This window comes from Panthera pardus, unplaced genomic scaffold (genome assembly GCF_024362965.1).
Source record: "Panthera pardus isolate Hobbes unplaced genomic scaffold, ASM2436296v1 HiC_scaffold_20, whole genome shotgun sequence".
Classification (NCBI taxonomy): domain Eukaryota; kingdom Metazoa; phylum Chordata; class Mammalia; order Carnivora; family Felidae; genus Panthera; species Panthera pardus.
Genome location: NW_026526766.1, coordinates 76368208 through 76390677, shown reverse-complemented (window position 1 = coordinate 76390677; position 22470 = coordinate 76368208). Strand labels below are relative to the sequence as shown.

Here is a 22470-nt window from a genome sequence, read left to right as displayed (position 1 = left end):
GAGCTAAAACAAAAAAAATGAAACCAAACACAGCCAAAAATGAGGCTCAGCTTTTGCTCTACTGTTCACCATGAGTTTCCAAGTCTCTGGATTTCTCCCCCCTCTCTCCCAAACAGTGAGGATGATCCTTCCCAACCCCATGAATTACCCCCAGGGATTCGACACAGGGACCTGTAGCCCCCCAGACACAAAGCACAGTATGTAAGGAAGAAAAGCAGGGTAACTGAGGGAGCTACTCCATCCGTTGCAGATGTTCCTGGCACGTGGTGAATACAGTGGAGCGAATAGAATGCCTGCTGTCCCCTCCAGTTCTTGGCAGGTGCCATCGGGGACACAGACATGCTTGTGAGTAACCCTGCTCTTAAGGAACTCACAGAGCAGGGTATTTTGCGAGTCTTGTGAATCATGTAAGATATGTCTATAAACATCGTAACCTGTTCCAGGGCAAGGTATGGTATGCAGACTCTGGAATATTTGCTAGTTGGATGTATTAAAGAAAAATAAGCTTCAGTTTGCCTTAATGCTCTGATTAAAGGAGCCCTAGAAAGGCGTTTTTTTTTTTTCATTTATTCATTCAACAGATATTTATGAGGCGCCTATTTTGTCCCAGGCCCCCTACTGGGAATCACGTATCAGAAGGAAGTACAGACCATGCAGAATTATGTTTGATTTAATAATGTCGTCTCATATTTGTAGCAGGTTGGAAGAAAGGGTACTATTGTCTCTTGATCCCTAAGTGGACTCATTCTAGAGATAAGGAAGCAAAGCTGAGAGAACGTGAGCAAATGTCCTGGGGTCACTCAGCTGATGGGAGGCAGAGTCGAGGTTCAGCTATTCACCTGTGTGAAGCCATAGCCTTGACTCTTCTCCATGTTTAGTCATCTGCTTGCTCTGACATGACCATTATCTATCTCATTTGCTCCCCATGGCAACCTGATGAAGAAGGAAAGGCAGGGATTCTTACTCATCCTCCTAGATGTGAAAAGCAAGGCTCAGAGAAGTCAAGCGTTTTGCCCAAGGTCACACAGCTTGTTGGCGAGAAAGCCAAGTTTGGAAGTGACATCTCTCTGGCTTTCAAGCAGTGGCTAGGGGTTCCTGCCGCTTTAGGAACCACGCCCAGGGATCTGCGCTGAGTCTGGTGGACAGGGAGACCCCGCTGGCCCCGTAGCCCAAAGAGCACTGGCCCATTTTCTTGTCCTTCTGCTCTTCTGCTCCAGGGCGGCCTCATCGCACTGCTGCTCCTGCTGCTGGTGTTCACTGTGGCGCTGTATGCCCAGCGGCGCTGGCAGAAACGTCGCCGCATCCCCCAGAAGAGCGCCAGCACGGAAGCCACTCACGAGATTCACTACATCCCATCAGTGCTGCTGGGACCCCAGGCCCGGGAAAGCTTCCGCTCCTCTCGGCTACAGGCTCACAATTCTGTCATTGGAGTGCCCATCCGGGAGACCCCCATCCTAGATGACTATGACTATGAGGAGGAGGAGGACCTACCCCGCCGGGCCAACCACGTCTCCCACGAGGATGAGTTTGGCAGCCAGGTGACGCACACCCTGGACAGTCTGGGCCGGCCGGGAGAAGAGAAGGGGGACTTTGAGAAGAAAGGTGAGTCCTCCTTGTTGTATCCCACCTTCCAGGGGACGTTCTGGGGAGCTGGGAAGAGGCACAGGAGCTGGGCGGTTGGGGACACAGGTGGTGTCTTCAGGGCTGAGCCACTTTGGATTCATGGGCAATCATCAGACTTTGTCTTCTCTAGTTCTTTAGAAGTGATGGGAGCAAGAAAGAAAGAAAAAAAAAAAGGAGTCCGTGTTCTTGGAATTGAGTTTTGAGGAGCATGAGAAGTTACCTAGTTCAATATCTCTCCATTGTCTCTTGATTACTTCCCTTGATGGCCTTCTCACTACTCTGGTGGGAAGTCTCCTCATTTTCACACACTACTATTAGAAAGTTTTTTCCTTACATTGAATTGAAATCTCTTTTCTCTGGGCTTTCATGTCCACAAAGAAAATGAATCTGATTTCCTTCTTTAAGGCAGCTCTTGGAAAATTTGACTGCAGAAAAAAAAGGAGCGCTATACCTTCTGGAAATCAATCTGAATAATCCCAGTTTCTTCAGCCAGTCTCATATGACATAGTTTCAGACGTTTTGGCATCCTGGTCACTGTCCTCTAGGTGGAGAGTCTGACTTTTCGTGTCCTAGAATGTAACACCAGCACTAACAGACCTCTTCCTCAAGGTGGGAATACTCCTGTGCCAAGCCAAATGGGACTCTCACCTCCCTCTTGCCAGCTGGTATGCTTCTGTTGATGAGATCACATTTGTTTTGCACCACTACTGCTGGGTCATACTGAGATTTTTTGGTGACTGAAACCTCTCACACTTTTTGATATATGCTGTTGCAAAGACACATTTCCCAGAAGTTGGAAGACAATTGATTATTTAGACATGAGCATAGAATGTGTTCTATCTGTCTTTAGTAAGTGTCTATGGCACCAGTTTGTTTATAGATGGGATTTGGCTCTTTTCCTATAAATGCTGCAAGCGAACCATTCTGCTCTTTCCTCCTCATTGTCTCTGTGATGCTGTTAAAGGCTTGGCCTGGAGACCCCCGTTCTGACACCGACCCACTGCTTTTGGTGAGTTGAGGGGAACCCTCGCTGCTTGGGCCAGCGCCGGAGCTCTGAGCTCCACATCCTTCTTCTCTCCTTCCAGGGCCCTTCCTCTTGGACCCGTCTTCTGTTGTGCTCAGTGGACTGATAAGGACATTAAGGGTGTCTTGCACGGAGACATTTTGTCAAGCCTAGAACCCTGCAGAGAGGGGAGAGTGAGACAGTAGGGGAGAACACAGGGTTTTGTGTCACCTGGACCTGGGTTCAAATCCTGCCTCCTTTATTTACTGGGTGACTTTGGAAAAATAGGAATTCAGCCCTCCGAATCTCAGTTTCCTCATGGAAGGGTTCGGGAAGGATTCAATATAAAAATAAAATGTGTGCAAAATACGTACCCCAGGGCCTGGCACGTGGTAGAGGTTGAATCCCCGAGAGCTGTGTTTGTAGACCTCAGGCCCCTGCTCTTAGCCAGGCTTCCAGAGTGTCCTTAACCCAGGCCCAGTGTTCATCCCCAGTCTCCTTATATGTTCTAGCCTGGGGTATTTCCCTTGTCCTCCATGGTCACTCCTGTCTCTGAACTGTTCGTTTACTGGCATTCCCTTCCCCCTGCCTCCAGGAAGTGGAGATGAGCTAATTAAATTAAACCCCACTCCTCAGTTCACTGGTGAAATGGCCTTGGACAAAACTCTTCGCCACCTGGAAGGCCATGCCTTCGCCTCACCTGTTTTTGTCTGATCCACGTTATTTTTTAAAATAATTAATTTTTTTTAATGTTTATTTTTGAGAGAGCGAGCGAGCGTGAGCGGGGGAGGGGCAGAGAGAGAGAGAGGACACAGAATCTGAAGCAGGCTCCAGGCTCTGAGCTGTCAGCACAGAGCCCGACGTGGGGCTTGAACTCACAAACCACGAGATCATGACCTGAGCCGAAGTGGGACGCTCGACCGATGGAGCCACCCAGGAGCCCAAACAATTAATTTTTTTAATGTTTATTTTTGAGAGAGAGGGAGAGAGAGTGAGTGTGAGTGTGGGGGGGGGAGGGGCAGAGAGAGCAGGAGACACAGAATCTGAAGCAGGTTCCAGGCTCCGAGCTGTCAGCACAGAGCCCGACGCGGGGCTCCGACCCACGCACCGTGAGATCGTGACCTGAGTTGAAGTCGGACGCTTAACCGACTGAGCCACCCAGGTGCCCCTTGTTTTAAACAATTAAAAGAATTTTTTTTTTCAAACCCTGCCTAGGCATTAAAACAAAGTACAGTTTGAAATACCACACAGCCCCTTCATCACTGTATCCAGCCACCCTTCCATCCGTTAAGGGTGGGCGAGGAAGAAATCTAGGCAAGATGGAAGTGAAGGGCACACTTTTCCTGACTGCGCCCAGCATGCTGGTCGCCCTGCCTGACTGTCAGGAGGGGGCTGCTCGGGGCTGTTCTTGCAACACTGTGGTCCCCGAGCACCTGCTCCTCCTTGTCTGGACAGGAGAGGGATGGCTCCCCTGGCAGGTTGTAGAAGATCTAACAGCAGCTCAGACAGGTGAGCTCTCTTTGCCTCAGGCGGCCCTTGGGAGAGAACTGTGAGGTGCTGTCTTTCATGAGGTGACCGGGGAGCAGCCATGGGCTTTGTCCAGAGTGGACAACTATTCGGAGGCTGGGCAACCCAGACGAAAGTAATCCCGTAGCCCTTTTGAAGTCATACTGCCAAAGGCTGATCCCAGCTGCATGTTTGCTGCGTAGCATTTGCCTATAAATTCAAACTCCTTCACTATTCTCAAGCGCTGTCAGCCTGCTTTTCAGCTTGGACTTATAGAGAATAGAGAGGACACTCTGGAGAGCAGAGGGAGGAAGGTTCATTACCAAGGGGCCGCTGCTTGGGTTTCCAGACCCCAAGAGCGGTGTCCTGAGCAGGCCTGACATTCAGCCGGTACACGCCCGTGTGGCCACACCCTTTGTTACATATTGAACTTCTGTGTCAGTTGGTAAGTAGCTCCCTGTTCTGAGTCCCCCCGCCGCGCCCTTCTGCTTCCTGGCCATGCCAGCCCCCCTCCAAGAATCCTCCTGAAGCTCCCACCATCCAGGAACAGGGGTGGCTTTTAGGGTACCTCCCCGGTGTGATGGCGGGTGCCCTGTCTTGCTAGTTGGTGCCTCTGCCTTAGAAATGCTCAGGAATTTTGCATATCATTGCTGATACACCTTAGCACATTGCTGCTGCGGATTTAATCACGTCAGTATGTGAATGCTTAGCACTGTGTTTGGTACGTAACGGAAACTTGATAGATTTCAATTCCAGTTCTCCTTATCCATCCTGAAATTTATGTTTCTCTTCCCTGAATATTATGCATGAAAGCTCAAGGAAATTAAGGTAACAGATTTATCACCTTATCAAGGGATAGGGTAGGGGATGGCTGAATGGGTATTGGGTTTTCTTAATTTGGTTTTATTATTGTGGAAAAAGAATGCATACTGTTTCTAATGGAAGGAAGGGAAGGAAGGAGAGAGAAGGAAATAGAAACAGAGACCTTTACTTAGCTATATAACCTCTGTTTTGAGAACTTTCCTTGAATTATGCCATTTTCACCAGTAACCCTGTGAGTTGTGTACTAATGTTGCTCCCATCCTACAGAGCAGGAGATTAAGGCGAAGAGGGGCTGAGTAACCCGTCCAACGTCACACAGCAGGAAAGTGACTGAGCCAGGTTAAAATTCCAGCACTAGACCTGTCTCGATAAGGGGCAGAGCAGGGGTATGGATACACCTCCCACGCTGAGTTTCATGGTCTTGAAAGGCACTAAGCTGTTGCAATCCCAGGGACAGCTAAAGCATAGCAACCATGAACTTGCTTCGTCCACAAATCAGGGAAGAAAAATATATAATTAACATCTGTTCTTGGAGGCAGGAAGCTGCTACAGAGTAAATCTGGACTTCTGGATTGGCTTCTAGCAGGGACTTTGCAACAGAGAGATCCCATTTTTTAGTGTTTTGAGAGACTCCCAAGGGTACAGGGGACTCGTATTTGTTGTCAATAGAGCACTCTAGGGTGACAGAGAACTGGAAAGCTGTTTATTAACTTACCCTCCTAATGCCCCGAGGCAAATGCCATGTAAATGTCATTGTTGTGTAGTGCTTTCTAAAATTTCAGAGCTCTTTGTACTCAGCACCTCATTCAAATGCCTTGATGTTCAAACCCTCAGCTTCACTCCTGCCCACATCTTAACTTCCCTCTCCTACCCTCAGCCATTCTTTACACAGCGGCGGCTCTGTTATGATCCTTCTGGTCACTGCGTTTCATGCTGAAAGTTTTTCCTGAGCTCTCACTGCTATTGACCTCAGCTTCCATACTCCAGCCAATGGCCTCCTCTCTGCTCTTCAGTTTTCCTGAGCTTCTTGCACCACAGGTCCTTTGCATAGCCATGATTACGTTTGCCTGGGGGAATCCCAGTCTTTCTTTCCCCAGTCTATCATGGCTGACTCCTTCTCGTCATTCTGGCGTGGGCTTAGTCTCACCTCATCAGACAAAGCTCTTTTCTCTATGTGAGCTCTCTTCTTTTGCCTTCTATCAACTCCCCTTTTTGTTTCTATAATAGTAATATTTAAATTATTTGGGCGTTTTAATTAATTGCTTTAATTTTCCCACTGGATTCAGGGTTCCATGAAGTTGTGTACCAGATATGTTTGGTTTGTTCTGTGCCTCATGAAGTATCTGGCATACAATATGTGTTGCATCAGTTAGATGGAGGAATGGGTAAATGAGTGGATGGAGAGATGGCTATCTTAGTGCGTTTCCACAGGCTGGTAACTTGCGTGGACTCCTTACTAATCTTTTTCTGACCTGGACCAGCCTTGTTTAGTGTTTTTAAATCAAGGATTTGTTGACTCTTCCCACCCCTTTCATAAGGAAGAAATTACTCTTATCAAAATTTGGAGATCGTCTCAGTTATGCAAGCTAAAAGTAGCAGAGCCAGAATTTGAACCCAGCAAACCCCAGTAGGCTCTGAACACTGTACCACACGCATTAATCCTGTTCATTTATTTGAGCAGGAGAGGTAAGACATGGGCTTAGCTGCTAGCAAGCCAAGTCCCTTGGAGCTGTGTTTATCAAAAATATTGAACACCAGCCACAGCAAGAAATAGATTTTGCACTGAGGCCCCACATGTATGGGTAGGAGGGTGTGTGTGTGTGTGTGTGTGTGTGTGTGTGTCTCTAAAATAAGTTTTGCAAAAGCATACTTATCTTTATTACGTGTGGCATGCTCTGATATTTTCTGTTCTTTTTATGTCATCTTTTTAATGCTGGTATGGACCACTGAATTGGTTTCACAGTTGACAAGTGGGTCTTGACCTGAAGTTCAAAGATCTCCTAAACCTTAGAGAGGGTGTATTATATTAGGATCCCCAGGGGCACAGGTCCCTGGTTCCTGCAGGTGCTTTTTGCCTGGAGATCTGAAGGAAGAGGATAATTCAAGGTACTCAAGGTGAGGTTTGGGTGGAGGAACTGGGGATGGTACATGAGAGGGTCCTGGCCCACGTGAGGGCTTTATGTCTATTGTCCCTGTGGCCAGCCCCTTGGTGTCTTTTACCCAGCATGATGGCCCGGGGTCCCATCATCTGTATACTCTCTCTTGAAACTATGTGGCCATTCCTTCCAAAGGCTGCTCTGTATGTTCTGTATGTTCTTTCCTTAGGGGACACTCTCTCTTCCATCCATCCCCCAGCTCCCAGAAATTTCTCCTGCCGTGTTCACTCCCTGAGAAAAACCACCCATCCTTTAAGCCACAGCTCAACACATTCCTTTTCCCAGGTTATTGGAGGCTCAGAGGGAGGTTGTCCAAGAGCATGAGGAAACTCACTCCCTAACAACAGCTCCCATTTGGCAGGGCTTTGAGGGTGCTGCCAGGCTCCCTGGGGCGCAGAGGAAAGCGGGATGGGCAGAATGGCTTCACCAGGGCTGAACTGCTTTTAACTGGTTCATACGTTGTGGCTCCACATAAGATTATTTTTTTTTAACGTTTTATTTATTTTTGAGACAGAGAGAGACAGAGCATGAACGGGGGAGGGGCAGAGAGAGAGGGAGACACAGAATGGGAAGCAGGCTCCAGGCTCTGAGCCATCAGCCCAGAGCCCGACGCGGGGCTCGAACTCACGGACCGTGAGATCGTGACCTGAGCTGAAGTCGGCCGCTTAACCGACTGAGCCACCCAGGCACCCCAAGATTATTTTTGAAAGATAGTTTCTTTAGTGTAAAAAGAAAATGTTGGATATGACTTTCTTACACCAATCTGCCCTGGCTTCGTGTTACCGACTGGCTCTCCCCTCTCCTTGTTGAAAGTTCCTTTTGGAGTCTGAGTTGCAAAATGCCCCAAAGGCTGTTTGGTGTACTTTCTGTCTTCTTTACACTTACATCACCTGTCCTAGAGGGAAAGGGGGCTGACGCTTTAGTCCCTGCATCTTTTTTTGGGAGGGTGGATATACTTCCTTCACTACTCAGTCATTCCTTCATTTACTCATTTGATTGTATTTTTTTAAGCAAGTTTTTTAAGTTTCTTTTTATTTATTTTGAGAGAGAGAGATAGAGAGCAAGCCGGGAGGGGCAGAGAGAGAGGGAGACAGAACCCCAAGCAGACTTTGTGCTATCAGCTCAGAGCCCATCGTGGGGCTCGAACTCACAAACCATGAGATCATTACCTGAGCCGAAATCAAGAGTCGGATGCTTAACCAACTGAGCTACCCAGGTGCCCCTCATTCTCTTATTTAACAGGTGTTTACTGAACACCTACTGTGTGCAAGACCTTGCATTTAATGCAGAAGAGACAAAGCACGATGGGAAATCATTTTCTTCTAGAAGCTCACACTTTAGAGGGGTATAAAACAGTAATAGCCGCTTTATTTTATATAGTCCTTTAACATTTATAGAATGGCTTCATAAACATTATATGATACTTTGTGTGTTACTGAACCCTTTGAGAGACCAAAAACCTTACAGAGCTCAGAGGAATTGAATCACTCTGCCCCCATGACAAAGAGTAAGTTTGGGGATGAAGGTCTCCTTAAACCCACATCTCTTGAGTTCAAGTTCACGGCTCTTTCTGTCTGGCCATACTGTATTTATCTCTGTAGCATCTTGACTATCGTTTGGCAAAACAACTTGTTACATCCAGACTGCCCTCCCCTCTTCATCTTAGGCGTAAGAATGTCTCCTCTTTGAGTGTATTCAAGCCTGGGTAGCTCTTGGTTCAGAATACTGTGGCACGATTGGAGATGAGACACAGTAATTCTTTCTAATTCTCAGATTGTAAAATTTGAACTCAATCCGTTTCCATTCTGTTTTCTTATTTGGACTTCTTAGAAAACAAAGTGGGGCAAGATCTGTATTTGAAAAAAAAAAAAAAGGTTCCTTAGAACTGGGCAGCCTGGCAAGTATTCAGAATTGAAAAGTTTTCTTTTTTTTTTAATGTTTGTTTATTTATTTATTTATTTGAGAGAGAGAGAGACAGACAGACAGACAGACAGACAGAGTGCAAGCCGGAGAGGGGCAGAGAGCGAGAGAAAGAGACACAGAATCTGAAGAGGCTCCAGGCTCTGAGCTGTCAGCACAGAGCCCGATGCGGGGCTCAAACTCACAAACCATGAGATCATGACCTGAGCCGAAGTCGGACGCTTAACCGATGAGCCACCCAGGCGCCCCTTCTTTTCCTTTTCTTTTAACCCCAGCTGGCCACTTGCAGGGTGGTAGAACATTCGTGTTCTTGCCAATTAATGTTCCCACGCAGTGGAGTGCATAAGACTGTGGAAGACCAGACTCTGACTCTGCACCAAAGCTTTTTCTGCTTTGATGTCTCAGTCCCCCCGTCGTGGACATTGGCCCTGGTGCCGGAGTGCACAGGCTGGGCAAAGCAGGCGGGAGCCGCTCCTCCAACAGACTGGAGCTTGGCATCCCCAGACAGCCGTCCTCTAAGCTGTCTCCACGCTCTCTAAAATAAGATATAGACAGAGATTTGTCATGGAATCACAAACAGGAATGTCACCAAAGCTGTCACCAGAGCCCCTTAAAATGTCACTTCCCAGCATTAATTGCCACGATAGCAAAACAAACGGGCGTTCTCTGAACATTTGCTCTTCCCCTCCTCCCTCATGATTCTTTCCCTATCTCCCTGTCTCCCCTTTTCTCCCTTCTCCCGCAGAGTCCCCCTCCCCCTTGTCTCCAGGGACACTCTGGGCATTCTGACTTGATTAGACTGTGCCCTGGAGAGGCAGCCCCACCGCACACTGACAGATGTGGGTGAAGGAGGTTTGATAAATGTCAGGGGCTGAAGAGACTGCTCCCTGATTGATCAGAGCTGGAGCAATTTCCCAGCAGTCAGGGGACTCCGTATCTCCCATACAGGCCTCCATTGTAATAGCTGGACATCACCCAGTGGGGGCCTGACTGTCACCAAGAGTCCAGGCAGCTGAGGCTCTCTCTCCTCCAGGATCCCAGCCTGCCTCTGCCTCCTGTATGCTCATCCGCCCCTGGGATGCAATAAATTACCACCCTGATCCACACTTATGGTCATTTTTTTTTAATATTTCCTACTTAGCAAAGTTTGTAGGCTCATTGTAGAAAACTTTTGAAAAAGCCTAAATTAGACATTTTCATAATGCCTCAGTAGCCACAACTGTTGACAGGGTTTTCCTTTTGTTTCTCTTCTCCTCTTTTGCATATTGAAAGTTGAAAATCTATTATTTTATCTCTTACATTTTTCTGAAATATTATGCCAGAGCATTTCAAACTGCTCATCATTTCATCTTCTGACTGTCTCATAGTTTATTTATTGGTGAACATTTTAGTCACTTCCTTTTTATTCTATGTTCATTAGCAATAGACATTTGCGGCTTATTATTTTCCACTATTCCGTATTATTTTCTCAGCGTATATTCCCAGGAGTGGAATTACTGGGTTAAATGATTTGACTGTTATAAAGTTGTTGATGCGTGTTTCACTCAACACCCCCGTGTCAGAAAGTCCCAGTAAACATTTGTTAAATAAGGAAACATTTGTACATCTATTTTTTTATTTATGAATTCAACAAGCTTAAATTAGGTCTGTACTGTGTTAGGCACAGTTTAGGGCACGAAGGATAAAGCAGTGAATAAAATATATATAATTCCGTTTCCATTGAGTTTACGTACTTTTTTTGGGAGAGACAGACAGTGTGAGCAGGGGAGGGGCAGAGAGAGAGAGGGAGAGAGACAATCCCAAGCAGTCTCCCCATTGCCAGCACAGAGCCCAATGTGGGGCTTGAACTCATGAAATCACGGGCTCATGACCTGAGCTGAAACCAAGAGTTGGACCCTCAACTGACTGTGCCACTCAGGTGCCCCTAAGTTTATTTTCAAGTATGGAAAGATGGTAAATAAGTGAACAAGAAAAAATATATTTATGTAAAAATATATAATTAAATAGAAAATATAAATATGTATGAATATACATTGTATAAGCATAAATATATAAAATACATATGTATAATCATATATAATATCAAATCATGATCCTTGCTACAAGGGAAAATTAAATTAAAACAAGGAAAGGAATTAGGACTCTCAGGAAAGGTCTCACTCATCTGAGGACCAATCTGTAGTAGATGAAGAACCCAGCTGGATATTTGAGGAAGGAACGTTTCGGGCAACATGAATGGCAAGTGCAAAGGCCCGGTGGCATCAGTGTGCTGGGAGTGTTCAAGGAATAGGAAGAAGCAGTATGGGGAAGAGAGCAGTAGAATAAATTGGGTCACAGAGGTACTAAAGAAAAGGTCATGTAAGGCCTGGTAGGTAAGGGTGTTGGCTTTTGCTGTGAGTGAGATGGGGAGCCATTGGAAAATGGGGAGTTAGTTTCCTGCAAAGGTGTTAAGCAATTGGGAGTGAGGATGAAAAGGAGGGGTTTAGGTGGAGTTGACATTCAGAAGGAAGGATGCTGGGGAGACCAGAGAATAGAGGTTGTGGTCTGGCATCTCTGGGGTAGAATTCAGTCTCCAGATGTATTTCTTTTGTTCTGCTTGCATACAGAGTATGTTTTACATTTTTCAGTTAAGTTGCCCGTCTTCATAAGGCAGGACATTTCGCGTCACATTCACATTTCTGCCCATGCGTCAGGCACCGTTGAGTTGGAGACTTGATCACTGGAGACTCTGGGAACGCTAGGCCTTCTGGCACACGGCGGAGGCTGAGTGGTAGTGCCTCATCCGGGAGGGCTGTTCTCCCTCTCCAGCTCTGGCACCGCCTGACCCACTTCCTTAACAGCAGCGATCCCCACTTTGGTGGCACGTCCGGATGCCATTCTTCACCCTCTCCATCTCCTTGAGTTTTGTGTTTCCAGCCAGAGGGAGGCTCGCAGCGGAACAGACACCAAGAGACCTTTGAGAAGTCAGACAGCGGAGTAGGAAGTGGCTAAGAAGCCTGGCTCTCAAAGCAGACCCGTCATGCCTGCAGTTCACAAGGTGTGAGAACTGGAGAAAGTCACTCACACCTCAGGGACTCGGTGTGCCCGCCTCTGAAATGGGATGGCCTTCTGCAGGATGCTTGTGGCTATGGGATCAGGTCACACTTGTCAAACATTTAGTGGAGGAGTTTGATTCTAAACAGAAGCCATTATTGCTACTGTGTGAAATGCTCACTGCATTCAGCACAGGGAGGCTCAGAGAGGGGAAGGGGCTTATCTAAGGTTGCACAGCCAGTTCTGCGGAGTGTGTACGTGGGGGAGGGGTGGTGGTGGCCCTACCAGAGGCCATCTAACTTCCAGCCAGCGTCACCTTAGTGTGACTGCCACACGTTCTGAAGGGATGATTTTTTCTATTCAAATCCTGGATGTGGACCTGGGTCCTGACACATTCTGGGAGATGACTGTCTATGTGTGAGAGGAACGAAGGAATGAATCCCCGGCTGCAAGGGGCTGTTTTCTCCCCCGGGGAGAGTCGGGTGGGCAGCACAATGCTGAGTTGGCTGTGCCAATTCCAGTTGTTCTCTGCCTTTCCAGCTTTTCCTTCAGCCATTGCTCAGCAAGGGGGGGTCTCCTGTCTGAGGGGGTTCAGATGTCTGGCAGGCAGGACCTTCCTCCCCACCGTCTCCCGGGTGGGACAGGAGAGACGCAGGATTATGAAAGCAGGGGAGTCTTGAGGCCCCTCTCCGAGGCTCCAGGCTCCTGGAGAAAGGATATCCATGGGTGTGCAGGCAGATGCATTGCTGCCCCCTGAGCACAGAGAGGCCACTGACCGGTATGTATGGATAATCCCCACCCAGTACCCGGCTCCTGTGCGACCCTTAAAATGTGGCTGCCCTTATGCCGGCAGCCCACGGGCTCACTGCTCCTTGACATTTCCAAGGTGGACATTTACTGCCTGCTCTCTCTTCTTTGCCTTTTAAATCTATGGTACTTGAAACATGTTGTTTCCTCTTTTCTTTGCCTGGGTCCTCATCTGTGGAATGAATACTGAAGACAAAAGTATCTTTGTAACTTGGCCAAGAGCCATTCTGTTTTGGGTGGTCAACATCCCCAGCAGGATAAGAGTCTGGTTTCTAAAACGTTCTCAGAGAGCCAAAACATAAGAGACTCTTAAAAAACTGAGAACAAACTGAGGGTTGATGGGGGGTGGGAGGGAGGGTAGGGTGGGAGATGGGTATTGAGGAGGGCACCTTTTGGGATGAGCACTGGGTGTTGTATGGAAACCAATTTGACAATAAACTTCATATATTGAAAAAAAAATAAAAAAATATAAAACGTTCTCAGACACTAAGTCTTCTGGGCATCCAGCAATGGCATGAGAATGGGGAGTGAGACTGGTGTGCCTGGGTGGCTCAGTCAGTTACGCGTCTGACTTCAGGTCAGGTCGTGATTTCAAGGTTTGTGAGTTCGAGCCCCGAGTCGGGCTCTGTGCTGACAGCTCAGAGCCTGGAACCTGCTTTGGATCCTGTGTCTCCCTCTTTTTTCTGCTCCTCCCCTGCTCATGCTCTGTCTCTCTCTCTCTGTCTCTCCGTCTCTTTCTCTCTCTCTCTCTCAAAATAAATAAATAAATAAATAAATAAATAAATAAATAAATAAAACATTAAAAAAAAAAAAAAGAATGGGAAGCAAGTAATCTTCCTCCCTTGGCTCCACTGTTCCATACTTGAGTAGAGATCAGCCGTCAGCTACATGGAGCAGACTGCCCCCCACTGTCCCTCTTCATCACATACTTTCCCAGCCTCCCTCCTCCACTTCCTGGCACCCAGACAGTATTAACAGACACAGGCTGGCTTTGGAAACTGCATCCTGTGGAAAAGGTGATGGTCTCCCCTAACGAGGGGCTCTGGGTCAGAATCTAACCTTTATCTGCTCACTGGTTTTGAGATTTTGGACTAGTCGTTTCTCTGGGCCAGTGGTTCTCGACCCGAGGTGATTTTGTTGCTGTCACCTCCTTCCTGGGGACATTTGATAATGTCTGGAGACCTTGTTGTTCATCATGGACTGGGGAAAGGGTAGAGGATGCTGCCGGTGTCTGGTGGGTAGAGGCCGGGGATGCCGGTAAATGCCCTGCTATGCACAGGACACAGGATGGCTCCTCGCGGTAAAAGGATTACCCAGCTTAGAACGTCAGTAGGGCCGAGATTGAGTGGCCCTGTTCTAAGCCCTAGGTGTCACGTTGGTAGAATGGAGGTTCTAATTTTCACAAGAATGTGGGAGAGCCAAATAATTGCGCAAGCGAATGCTTCTTGTCAACTAGCACATTGCACAAACATAGGATGGGAATGCCGTTGTTGCATTGTAACTTTTTTTTTTTTTTTTTTAGTTTTCGGCCTGTTTTGTTTTCCAGTATTTCTTGGTTATTGGGAGACTATCTTTACAATTTTTGTAGCCTGTCTTTGATATTTTTATTTTTTAGTTTTATTATTTAAAAAAAATTTTTAAAAACTGAGTTGAATCCTCAGCAGCTTTTTTTTTTTTTAAGTTTTTAAATTTATTTTTGAGACAGAGAGAGACAGAACATGAATGGGGGAGTGGCAGAGAGAGGGGGAGACACAGAATCGGAAGCAGGCTCCAGGCTCTGAGCCATCAGCCCAGAGCCCGACGCGGGGCTCAAACTCATGGACCGCGAGATCGTGACCTGAGCTGAAGTCGGATGCTTAACCGACTGAGCCACCCAGGCGCCCCTAAAAAAAATCTTTAATGTTTATTTATTTTTGAGAGAGAGGGAGGCAGAGAGAGAGGGAGGGCGACACAGAATGCAAAGCAGGCTCCAGGCTCCGTGCTGTCAGCAGAGAGTCTGACGTGGGGCTCGAACCCACAGACTCTGAGATCATGACCTGAGCCGAAGCTGGCCGCTTAACTGACTCAGCCACCCAGATGCCCCAATTTTTTATTTTTTTAATTGAAAGCTAGCTGACACACACAAAGTGACATTACTTTCAGGTCTGCAGAGTAGTGATGTGACAAGTCTCTATGTTATGCTGCGCTCACCACAATTGTAGCCACAATCTGTCACCATACAGCACTCTTACAATACCATTGACCCCGTGCCCTGTACTCCACTGCATTATTTTTTTGTTCACTATATAGAAGGATTTGTTCTTGAGAGAGCTACCTCAGGGCCTTTGCGTTCCTGTCCCTGAACAGTCTTTTCTCCTGGTTTCTGCATGACTTGTTCTCTCAGTCCCTCCCGGTCTTTTTCATAGGTCATGTCATCATTGAAGTCATCCCTGACCACCCCGTATGAACTAGCACAGTACAGACAGTCACAGGTACACACCCCACACTCTAGTCTCCGTTCCCTTCTTCTCTTTTTCTCCTAGCCTTTGTCACCATTTGACCCAGTATACATATCTGTGTATCTAATTGTCTGTCTCCTCCAGGTATTTTGTCGGTTTTGTTCAGTGCTATGTGCTTGTTATTTAGATCACTGCCTGGCACAGAGCAGACAACAAGTAAATAACTTCTGGAATGAATGGGTAAATAGAATGAGTGAATGAATCAATGAATGACTGACACTGAGTGCTTTTACTAAGTTTGTTCAGGTTTCAAAGAAGAGACTGTTTGGGTTAGCTGATGAGGATTTATTTTTAGTTGCAACGGGAATAATATTAGCTAGCTTGTATGGGCCAGCCTCCATGATCAGCACTCCATAAATATTTACACATTTAATCCTCAAAAAAAAATGTTGGTATGGTCAGTACCTCTCATTGCCCTTTTTTTTCAGATGAGGCAACCAGAGCTGGGAGAACACAGGTAACTTTCCCAAGATCACGTACCTGCTTGGCGTTAAAGCCGGGATTTGTACCTTGCTCTTTGTGTCCTTTGAATGCTTGCCTTTCACTGATGTTCTGCGGCCTTCACATTTGGAGAACCCAGGGGCCAGGGATGACGAGAAGACAGTCACGGGATTCAAGGAGAAAGCGCCACTGTTAGGCTGTAACAGGAATTAGCACACTGTTTCTGCTTCAAGTGTCTCTGCTAAGCTCGTGAATCTGTGTGAGTGTCTCTGGACCTTTCTTTATCTCCTAATCTGTGTATGCCCATGGCTTCTGCTGCCTCATAGCTTCTGTTCCTGGCTCCACTCTGTTCCTTATGAGATATGCTCATCTGACTCTGACAGTCTTCTTGGATCTCCTGTGCAAACACCCTGTGAGAGAATTTCCCATCTCCAGTATTTAAAGTCCTAACGGGCAGGTCCTCACACAGGCCACACCACCATCCATAGGCTAATGTGGGGCTGTCTCTGCTCAGACATGGATCTCTGGTCCCATCAGCTTCGCCAGGACAGGGGAGTCTCAACGTACCCTCTGGGCTCTTATGCACCTGCAGCTGCCTTTCACTGAAGCAGGCATCTGTGAGTATGGCAGGCCCTCAAAGCACCATATCCCGTCCAGAACAGCGGGGAGCCCATCTGCTCAGAGCAGGACTGATGTGTCTTGCTTCAAAAGGGCCTGGTTTGTGAATAGCTCAGCTTAGCAAAGAGATAAATCAAGGAATGACAGATTATTTTCCTAAACGGTTCTTTATTTTACAAAAGCATTCTCCCCAGGATCTCCTTCAATAGCTAGCACCCCACCAGTGCATGTAAAAGAGGGTGGGACTTCACCAACTTTTGACTTATCGAAATATTTAAGGATACACTAACCCATAAGTCAAAGCAAAAGTAATGGGAGGGCTTTCTGGGGGAAGTGGCCAGCCAGCGGACGATGGGTTTGGAATGGGGCATTCATGAGTATAAACCACCTTGATCGTGGGCAAGCTCACTGTCTTCTTTTAAGTCTCAGCTTCCTCATGTGTGAAACTGGTTTCCTAATAATTTGGGACTTCTAGAGTCGTTTTGAGAATGAAACGCCGTAAGAGGTGGATAGCCTGGTGCACAGGCTATCTCTCCTACATATTATTATGGTCTTGAGAAAGTCACATTCTCTTCCTGAGCCTCAGTCTTCCCATCCGCCTCATGAGCAGCTTGGACCCTTTTAAGCCTTACACGCCTACATCTTTCAGTTTCTGCCCCTGTCACTGGAGTCCAGTGGAGACTGAGCTAGAACTGAGTGCCATATGTCCAGCTAGCATGGCTAATGGTGTGTGTGTGTAGTGCAGGGAAATTATTAGAAAAACCAGCATCTCTGTAAGAGAAAGAAAGCCTTTCTCTCAGGCAACCTCTCATCTACTCGTACCTCCTTGTACAGAAATGGTGCAGAAAGGAAAATGGACGCTAGTAACTAGGTTTCTAACTGGGCTAATACGTGGCAGAGGTCAGTCTCAAGCCTCTTTGTATAGCCTCCTGGCTCCTGGACTGTTTGGTAAGTGTCCCAAGGAGGTTGGCAGAGAGAGACATCACTTCCTCATCATTTCCCTAGTGAATGAAGCCTTGGGAGACCAGATGCATCCACTTCATTATAATTATGTTAAGTGCCGCCTGATTGGCGCTGTTCATCACCCCGGGAGAGCAGCCTCCCCCAGTGTGGACAGACAGGCAGCCTGCTTTGGCTCAGCATAGCTTTGTCCCATCCAGCTGTGTCTTTGGCAATGACTCCTATGGTTCTCCCTTTTTCCCCCTCTTTTTTTGAAGAGAAAGCATGGGGAGACAGAGGGGAGGGCACCAAAGGGGGAATGAGGGAGCCTGGGTTCTGCCTTCAGCATGCCATATAGCCCAAGTTGAATCCTCTTCCTCCCTGGGCCTCCCTCCACGTAACTATGTGTAGCATGGTCAGGTGCACCATGAGATCTCTGCTCCCTTATCCAGCTCTGAACTTGTCGGGATCTCAGGAGAAAGGTGATGTTGGTGTTCTAACAGGGAGGGCGCTCCTGGGTGGTAGGTTGGTTTCGTTCTGGAGTCTGAGTGTTTGACCCTGGAGGAGCCTGGAGGAGAAAGCAATTTCTGTACTCTGAGAAATATTCCTACACCAGGAATCTTTCTTCACATTGTAAGAAAATGAGGTTTGCCTCTTCCTATCAAAGAACGGGCCAGAGGGTGGTTAGAGACTATTTTTATCTGAAGGGCCACATTTTGTGATTCCAGCTGTCTGTGCATGGGTTTGGGGAGGGGTGTGTGGGTTTCCAAAAGAAAGAGTGGGGATGACAAATTAGGAAAGAGTTCGTGAGAGAGAGAGAGAGAGAGAGAGAGCGCCTTCAACAAGGGTGTTTCAGGCTGAGAAAGATCCAAGAGGGAAGATAAAGGGGTGGAAATGAGATCACTCTGTAGGTGGTTAGGCATGTGGGCTCCAGAGCCAGGCCGTCCTGGTGAACCCCTGGTATTTCCTAATACGAGCCATGCATAACCTTGGACACGTGAGTAAACGCCCCAGCCTCCCACTGCCATCATCTCTAAAACGGGGAAGATCAGACCAAGCATCCCCACGTTGCTGGACTAAATGAGTTGAACGTGTCACAGGACATGCTTTTGCAAAAAAAAGGCTCAGTGAGTGTCAGCTATGACAGCGTGTCGAGGATCTTCTGCAAACAGATCAGGCACTTTGCGTGCTATTTTTTTTTTAATCCCCGCAGCCACCCCACAGTTGACTCATCCATTCATGACCAGAGCAGAGGCTGATTGAGCCTTGCCCTCCGACACACCACCCGCCAGCGGAAGACGGTCTCGAGATCCGTTCCGACTTACCCGAGTCCGAACTGAACACCGGGCTGCCGGGAAGGGAACGCACTAAGAGCTCTGAGGGAGAAGAGGGGAGCCCAGTTGGCCCCAGTTTGACTGTCTAGCATGGCCTTTCTCAGGAGGGAGGATTTTAGCCGAAGTCAGAGGGATCCGTAGTGTTTAGCCAGATGAAGAGCTGAAGAGCAGAGGAAGTGACCTTTGCAAAGAAAAAGTGTGGCCCAGAGGCCAGTGTGACTAGAGCACAGAGAGGGGACTGGGCCAGAGGGGACTGGGCCAGAGTGGGAGTGTTCTGTTACACAGAGTTGGGGAAACCAACACACAGGAAGTGGGGGTGGCTTTCCAGAGGTTGTATGTGTGGGATGGAGGGGTTGGGGTCTGCTTGAGATGAAAGCTTCCCTTCCATCCCCACTGGGGACAAGGCCAGGAAAGCAGATTCTGGTTTGCTGTTGGAGGGAGCAGAGAGCATCTGTGTGTGAGCTGAGGGATGGTATTGATGGACAGCGGTGACTTCGAAGGTGGCGGGGCAGGCCTCACGTGCCCTGCCGAGTTTGGACCTCATCCATTTTAATTCCCTTAGGGTTATGGGGTAGAACTGGATTAATTTCAAACTAACCCTATCTGTGCTCCAGGGTTTAATATCTCCTGTGCCCCCTGGGTCATTCTTGGCATCAGATGCTCTGCTCAGATCAGTGGTATAAAGTGTTTTTGGTTTTTCATAGTTCTGTGTTTGTACGTGTGTGTGTGTGTGTGTGTGTGTGTGCATGCGCGTGCATGCGCGTGTGGGTGTATGTGTGGTTTTCTTCCCCGAAGCATGCTGAGTTCACTGAAGGAAATGCACGAGACTTGGGTGAAACCTTATTTATTTTTTTGGAAGGCATGCAGTACAAAGTCATTTCTCTCCCTGCATTAATATGCATGAGGCTGGCCTGTTCTCTACTCCTCAGGAAGCATAGGCAGGGAGTAGGGGAGAGCCCCATTTGACTGGTGTCATGGCCCTGCCCATGGCTGCTGGCACCCCATTAATCAGGGGGGAACAGTAGCCTCGTGAACTGTGAAATTGGCAGCCCCCTGACAGCTCTGGGGCCCATTCGAGCAGGGACTCTATTTCACAGCTGGAAGGTGGCCGTGTAGAGTGGGGAAGGAGGGCGCTGGGCTTAGTGGGCCAGAGTGGCCATGCCCCCCCTCTCAGTCTGCACAGACCCCAAACTAGTCGTGCTGAGAGGGCATGCCTCTTGATTAAGGAGAGACATGGGGGGGGGGGGAGGGAGGGAGAGAGAGAGAGAGAGAGAGAGAAGGAGGGAGGGAGGGAGGGAGGGAGAACGAGAACACTGTCAAGATAACGAACACAGTGGATCATAATGGCAGTCAAAACCAATACCTAGTGAGTACCCACTGTCTGTTGAGTTCCAGAACACTATGCTATGTACTTTCTACGCAGTTCTGTATTTAATCCTTGTGATTATCTTATGTGTCATCATCATGAGCCCGTTTTACAGACCAGGAAAACTGGGAGTGAGAGAGGTTAACTATTTCAGGCTGTGCGATGTAACAGAGCTAGGGTTAGGACCTGAGTCTCTGTGTCTGTCTGGCTCCAGAGTCTCTGTTTTGTGGCCACTGTGCTATCCTACTGTCTAGCAGGCTTTGAAAGCAAAAAAATCAAGACCAAAAAGCCCATTCATTCAGTGGCCACCTACAAAGTTCACACTGTGTGCAGAGACTTGAGTCTCACTGTTAAGTGCTGGGGTTCTGGGGGGATTCACATTTTGACAAATTCATGATGTGTGGGAGAGATTTGGATAAACAGGTAATCGTAGCAGCAGGACACATTTGAGAGCATGGCCAGCGTGCAGTCTGGGGTCTGACAGTTCTCAGCTCTGTGACCAGAGGCAGGTCATCCAAGCTCTCTGGGCCTCAGTTTCCCCATCTGTGAAACAGGCACGTGAGCATGCCCAGATTGAAACTCACTGTGAGGTTTCAATGAGATCTCCCAGGTAAAGTGTTTCAACAGTGGCCTGTGCATAGTGAGACATCCATAAATTATCGCTGGGAAGGTGTCAGAACGTGAATATGGACATATATTCAAGGGACACACAGAAAAAAGCATTTAAATGTGCTGAGGATGACGGGGAAGGCTTCCCTCAGAAGGTGCTATGTGAGCTGGATCCTGAAGATAAGAAGTTCATCAGTTAATCCAAGGGGTCGGGGAAGGGATGTGCATTGGTTTGCAAGAAAGAATAAAGAATGCTGTATTCTGGGAACTGCAGGATGTCTAGAGTGACTGGAACAAGAGAACGTGCACAGGAGGAGAGACTGGGACACATGATGGGGACCAGATCCTGGGGACTTGGACTTTACCTGGAAGACCCTGGGCAGCCATTTTCAAGTAGGGAGTACCATGCCCAGATATTTTTCTTCCTAGAAGGATTATTAAGGTGACAGCATAGGCTAGATTAGAATAAGGGCAGGGAGATCAATAGAAGACCGCCACCATGACCCGAATGACAGATGAGGAGCTAGCATGCTCCAGTAGATGCCACGGTGTCTGGGAGCGATCCTCTCTGCCTTTCATGCAGAGCTCTTCTACCGACATGCCCTTCAGTTTGACTTAGGTGCCCTACGCTGGACCTTAGTTCCCCTGTTTGTTAAATGAGACGAGAGGGAACATCCAATCCTGTGTCCTTAGGAGGAAGGGTAAAGAGGAAGAAAATGTCCCACAGGAAGTCGATGATAAAATAAAGGGAAGGAATGAGATGGGTCCCTAAACGCTGATTTTCACGAGATCTAGAAATGACAGGTTTACAGTGAGGCAGGAAGGGAAAGCTGGGCTAGTCCCTGCCACCACCGTGCCCAGCAACCTGGAACACAGCGGGCAGCTGGGGGCTCCCTGTGTCCTTGTGTTGCACCTTGATTTATTGAGGGAATGTGCAAGCAGGGAGAGAGGGCAAGGGAGAAGTGCAAGAAGGGAGGGCAACTAAGAGGAAGATAAGACGATTCCTTTTAGAAGCATGGAGAACATCCCAGGTGTTTTTGCTGTCATTCCAAACAATGGGGTCTCGTATTAGGATGGCATGTCATCTACTGTGTAGTCCATTTTACCTCTTGGAGACGGTGTTCCATCATGCGGGAGCTAGAAATACTTATATGCTGGCTCACTTCTCTCCGGATGATGTTATATGTAAAATATCAGATATTCACACACACACTCATCTGCATACATGCATGCGCACATGTATACATATATACAGCTGTCTCCAAGAGAGTTGGAATTTGAGATCTTTTCATGCACTCTCTGTCCCCAGCATTTAGAATATTCCCTGGAAGATAGGAAGTCCTCAGTCCATACTGGTAGAATAAATAGAAGAAATGAGCTAATGGTATCTACTTTGTCTACCATGTTTATAAGAGAATAAAGGAAGAAGGAGAAGGAAATACAGGGCCCTGAGAGGGCCAGAAGCAGCTCAGTCATCAGCCCCCCACAGAGCCAGCCCTCTCTGTGGGTGGCGGGCCCAGGAGCACCACCCCGGCTGCAGTGGCGTGTGTCTAATAACTTAATTAGGGCTGGTGCCGCTGGGTGGAGCCCAGCTGGGCCCAGCCCTCTCCTGCTTGCAGATGCTGTTCTGCTGTTGCTTGCTGCTTTGATTCTTCTCTTGCTCTTTCTCTGGGGTCTTATTAATTAGATCTTAGTGTGCAAGGGGTCTGGTGCCAGGCTGGGCGGGCCCCTGAGGACCCCACTCATGTCTTGCCAGCAGGGACCAGAGCCCCTTGCCTTTTGGTTCCATGCCTTC

At 47.8% G+C, this 22470-nt stretch overlaps 1 protein-coding gene across 4 annotated transcripts in view; it reads left to right on the top strand.

Annotated features, from left to right (window-relative positions):
* ASTN2 (astrotactin 2) overlaps positions 1-22470 on the top strand; it is an 874248-nt gene that overhangs the window by 201751 nt on the left and 650027 nt on the right. For all 4 annotated transcript variants that reach the window (XM_019454036.2, XM_019454034.2, XM_019454035.2 and 1 more), the window contains exon 3: positions 1218-1602. In XM_019454036.2, the coding sequence (XP_019309581.2) occupies positions 1218-1602 (385 nt within the window). The remainder of the gene's footprint in view (positions 1-1217; positions 1603-22470) is intronic.